The sequence below is a fragment of the Cucurbita moschata genome, unplaced genomic scaffold, assembly GCF_002738365.1.
Source record: "Cucurbita moschata cultivar Rifu unplaced genomic scaffold, Cmos_1.0 Cmo_Scf00088, whole genome shotgun sequence".
NCBI classification, from domain to species: Eukaryota; Viridiplantae; Streptophyta; class Magnoliopsida; order Cucurbitales; family Cucurbitaceae; genus Cucurbita; species Cucurbita moschata.
The window spans coordinates 350,271-354,450 of record NW_019268604.1 but is presented as its reverse complement, the minus strand read 5'-3'; the positions used below and the strand labels follow the sequence as shown (position 1 = coordinate 354,450).

At 34.9% G+C, this 4,180-nt stretch overlaps 1 protein-coding gene across 2 annotated transcripts in view; it reads left to right on the top strand.

Annotated features, from left to right (window-relative positions):
• The window catches only part of LOC111439249 (CCR4-NOT transcription complex subunit 3-like), a 20,757-nt gene that overhangs the window by 2,224 nt on the left and 14,353 nt on the right, over positions 1-4,180 (top strand). For both annotated transcript variants that reach the window (XM_023077022.1, XM_023077021.1), the window contains exons 3-6: positions 251-388; positions 2,122-2,172; positions 2,759-2,848; positions 2,943-3,089. In XM_023077022.1, the coding sequence (XP_022932790.1) occupies positions 251-388; positions 2,122-2,172; positions 2,759-2,848; positions 2,943-3,089 (426 nt within the window). The remainder of the gene's footprint in view (positions 1-250; positions 389-2,121; positions 2,173-2,758; positions 2,849-2,942; positions 3,090-4,180) is intronic.

Below are 4,180 nucleotides of genomic sequence, written 5' to 3'. Positions count from 1 at the left end.
CCCCCCCCCTCTGAAAGAGAGCCAGTCTCAAGAGTATACATCGTCTTGCTTAAATATTCTAATTACTACTTATAATATCTGTTTTGTATTCCCTATCTGGAAAAATTAGAATACACAAGTTGTAGCAATTTATTTGATTGATTTTTGTGAACCAAGAGATATATCCAATAAACGTCGAGAAATCTTATTTTTATTATAATTCTTGTCTATAGAGACTAATTATTTTCTATTTTGAAATTTGTTGACACAGGTCAGTGCCTCTTATGAGCAGGCTTTGTTGGATGCTCGTAAACTTATTGAGCGTGAAATGGAAAGATTTAAGATTTGTGAAAAGGAGACAAAAACTAAAGCCTTCTCGAAAGAAGGTTTGGGTCAACAACCTAAAACTGTATGCTCTTTAACTCTATTCTGTCTCCTCTTTGAGCTTAAATCAATGATAACCTGCTAAACATGCTTATAAAAAATTGCTTCCATCCTTATAAAATATTGCTTCCATGCTATGTGATCAGGTGCTTGTCCCATTAATTTTTAGCAATTATCCTTTTGGAGATCTGGTTTAAAAAAAACCAAAGATTTTTTGAAGATAAGTGTCTTGATTTTGCTTGATCATTGAATTAATCAAGATCAAAGCTTCTTGGTGGTCTTCCGTGTCTAAAGGTTTTGTAGGCTATTCTCTTAATGGTATCTGTAATATGTTGGGGCTTTAATTTGGTGCATGCCTCAGTCTATAGAGGAGTGGATGGTGGATTCCCTAAATGGAGGAGGATTGAAAGATAAGGGTAAGGTGCTATGGAGTGACATTTCGAAGGCTGTTTTGTGGTTTCTTTGGAAGGAGAGAAATGCAAAAATCTTTTCAGAAGATCCCATTCCTAAATGAAGGAAGATTAAAAGATAAGGCTAAGGTGCTACGGAGCTACGTTTCAAAGGTTGTTTTGTGGTTGCTTTGGAAGGAAAGGAAATCAAGAATCTTTTCAGAAAAGTTCACTGTTGATTATTTTTGTAACCTTGTACAGTTCATGGCCTCTAATTGGAGTAGCCAACACAAGCTCTTGTAGAATTACGCCACTTATTTTTTCAACTTAGACTGGAAGGTTTTCTTGTAACTTCTTCTTGTTAGGGAAGGGGAAACCTTGTCACATTGCCTGTTAGGTTGTAAGAGTTGGTTTTTTGGAATGCAGACATTACGTATTTAAAAAAAAAAGTTAAAGATGATTGTTCTTAGTCAGGTGATCCCATTGCAAGGTTTCTGTCCTTCCTAACTTGCTATAAAAACTCATGAATACAGTTACGGACAACTCAAAACTGAAACTGATTTCATTTGGCTTCTCTGAACTATTAGATCGAGTTTAGTCAGAATTTGCTCTATCAGTTGCTCCCGGTCCGGACTGACTTCCTGGAAAGATAGGATTGGGCAATTCCGCCGGTTCATGTTGGTTTTTATTTAGGATCAGATTAGTAAACTCCTCCTTGCTTGGTGCTGACTCCCAACTGTCCACCCCACGCACACCTCCCTTTTCTGGGAAAAGTAATTTTATGAAGAGCTAAATTTCATGGGGGAATGGATGCAATATGCAGAAATACAACTGCCAATAAAAAGAGCCTATATAAAATGTAGGGTATGCCTATGAGCCCTCCTAAAGTATAACTAAGACACAGTTGCATCTACCAGAATGACGCTATATCTCTATAACAAAGATTTATTTTTAACTAGTGTTGTAATTATTATATTTTTGGTTAAATTTTTAAGTTTGGTCTGTTAGCTTCCTTGTTTTGGGTTTATGTGTTTCTCCCCTTTCAGCCTTTATTAGTTTGTCTTCAAGTGTCATTTTCAGAAATATTGGCAGTTTTCTATGTTATGGGCTATATATTTGTAGTTCTATCTAAAACCTTATTGGTTTTTGACTTACTTTCCTTGTCAATAATGAAATATGTCCTCTTGTCAATCATTTTAGTCATTTTCAATTTCAATTTTCTTTCAAGTGGCTCTCAAGGAAAATTCTAATTGTTTTGTCAGTTAATGTACAAATAACTTGTAAATACTTGCTTTGCCTACATGTAAAATTTGTTTACTATTTTTATTGTTGGTTATAATGAAGCTTTCTCTTTGGTTTTTAAACATAGGATCCAAAGGAGAAGGCTAAATCAGAGACACGGGATTGGTTGAACAATGTGGTACGAAAATCTACTTGTATAGAATCTCCATAGATTCTACTTCTGTATTGGAGAACAATGCATTTGATTCAAGAATCAGCATGTTGTTCTTAGTTGCAATGGTTGAGCCTCCAGTTGTCTGGAAAAAAATAATATATATTTTTTTTATAAGAAAGCGAAACTTATGTAACTATGGCTTCTTTTTGGTGTTCCATTGTCAAAGATTATCGTAGTCAGGCTTGGTGCAAATTTTTGGCAATCGGGAAATGTTTTTGTAGTCCGGTCCCCTTGTTTTGTATTTAAAAAAGAAAAAAGAAAGTTTGTTTCTTAAGAAGGTATGAGCAACCAACATATGCTAGAAGAGATGCATGGTAAATTAATTGTTTAGGATAGTTTGTTATGGAGGAGAATGCTTTGTATGACAAACTTTGAGTGGTGGGTCCCCTGCTAGTTACATGGGTAAATGATGTTTTTGTGGATAGACCAGACTTTTCAAAACTTTAAAACCTTGTATAAACCTTTTCTTTTGTTGTTTATGGTTGGTAGGAAAATGAAAAACTCTGTCCAATTGCTTAACACAGTTACTCAATATCTTTATCCTTGTCAGGTTAGTGAGTTGGAATCTCAGATAGATAACTTTGAAGCTGAGGTCGAGGGTCTGTCTGTGAAGAAGGGGAAACAAAGGCCACCTAGGTTGGTAAGTAGTATTGTACTCTGAATTTTCTAAAATGATGTATTGTTCTTTCTTATAACTTTGGGTTTTCAATTATCTGTCCATGTTGCTGTTACAGGTTCATCTTGAGACATCCATTACCCGGCACAAGGCTCATATAATGAAGCTGGAACTAATCTTGAGACTGCTTGATAACGATGAATTGAGTCCTGAGCAAGTCAATGATGTCAAGGACTTCTTAGAAGATTATGTGGAAAGGAATCAGGTTGTTATATACCTTCCATTTCTTTTTGCTTTCATATTGTGTTGTACAGGTACTTTGTACTCTCTCTCCTTTTGGTAAGAAGTAAGTAACGTTCATTAGATAATGCATAAAACGCGACCCAAACAACGAAGCAAACAAAAATAAAGCCGGAGATAAATTCCTTTCGTTGATAAGAACTAGAAATAAAGGACCATTTCAAAATTCTAATGATATGAAGCATAGAGGGAGCAATGGAATGCCCTTCATTGGAAACTTTCTTCTAGACTTCTCAGACTTTATTTATTTATGATAAGAAACAGTGATTTCAGTATCAAAGAGGGAAGATACATAAGAGGAGACAAGAGGTCCCACCAAGCCTAGGGGATGCTTGGAGCTTCCTTCTAGACCTTTCTTAGCTGTTCGAAACACCATCTCACTGTCATCCAAGTTAAGCCCAACCAAAGCTGTTTTCTTCCTGTTAATATGAGCATCAAAGCTTTTTAAAGCAATCCAAAAAATCAAAGAAATTATCCAGCTCACAATCATACTCTGCTGTTCGCAAACAAAAATAATGATCCAGACTTGGTTGTGGTCTACTTTAACACTGTTAAAAAAAATCTGCATTTACGTCCCTGAGCCAGATTTGGTTAAGGATGTCTGCTTCCAATACAAAAAGAAAGGGTGACAATACACCTCTTTTCTAACCTGTTTAGAAGCATAAATTCTCCCCTTGCCCTTCCATTGGCAAACAAAAAACCTAGTATCAGTTAGACTTGTTTATTTACTGGCCTACTAAAAGCTTTTTTCTTTTTCTTTTGTTTCCTTTTTTTTTTTTTTTGCTTTTTGTGGAAGGAAAGAAATTCTAGAGTTTTTTCTGAACGATTTCCTCTCTCTCTTCTTTTTCTGATTTTGGCTTTTTTCTAATTATTCCTCTGCTACCATCCATTTAGAGTGGCAGGTCTTTTTGTAATCTTCCTTTTGTTTTAGAGATACCTTCTTCCTTCTTTTTTAAGTTTTTTTGTCTCTGGCCTTTTGTTTGAATGAAATTTCTCTGCTTCTCATTATAATAAAAAAAAAAAAAAAAAAAAAAAAAAAAAAAAAAAAAAAAAAAA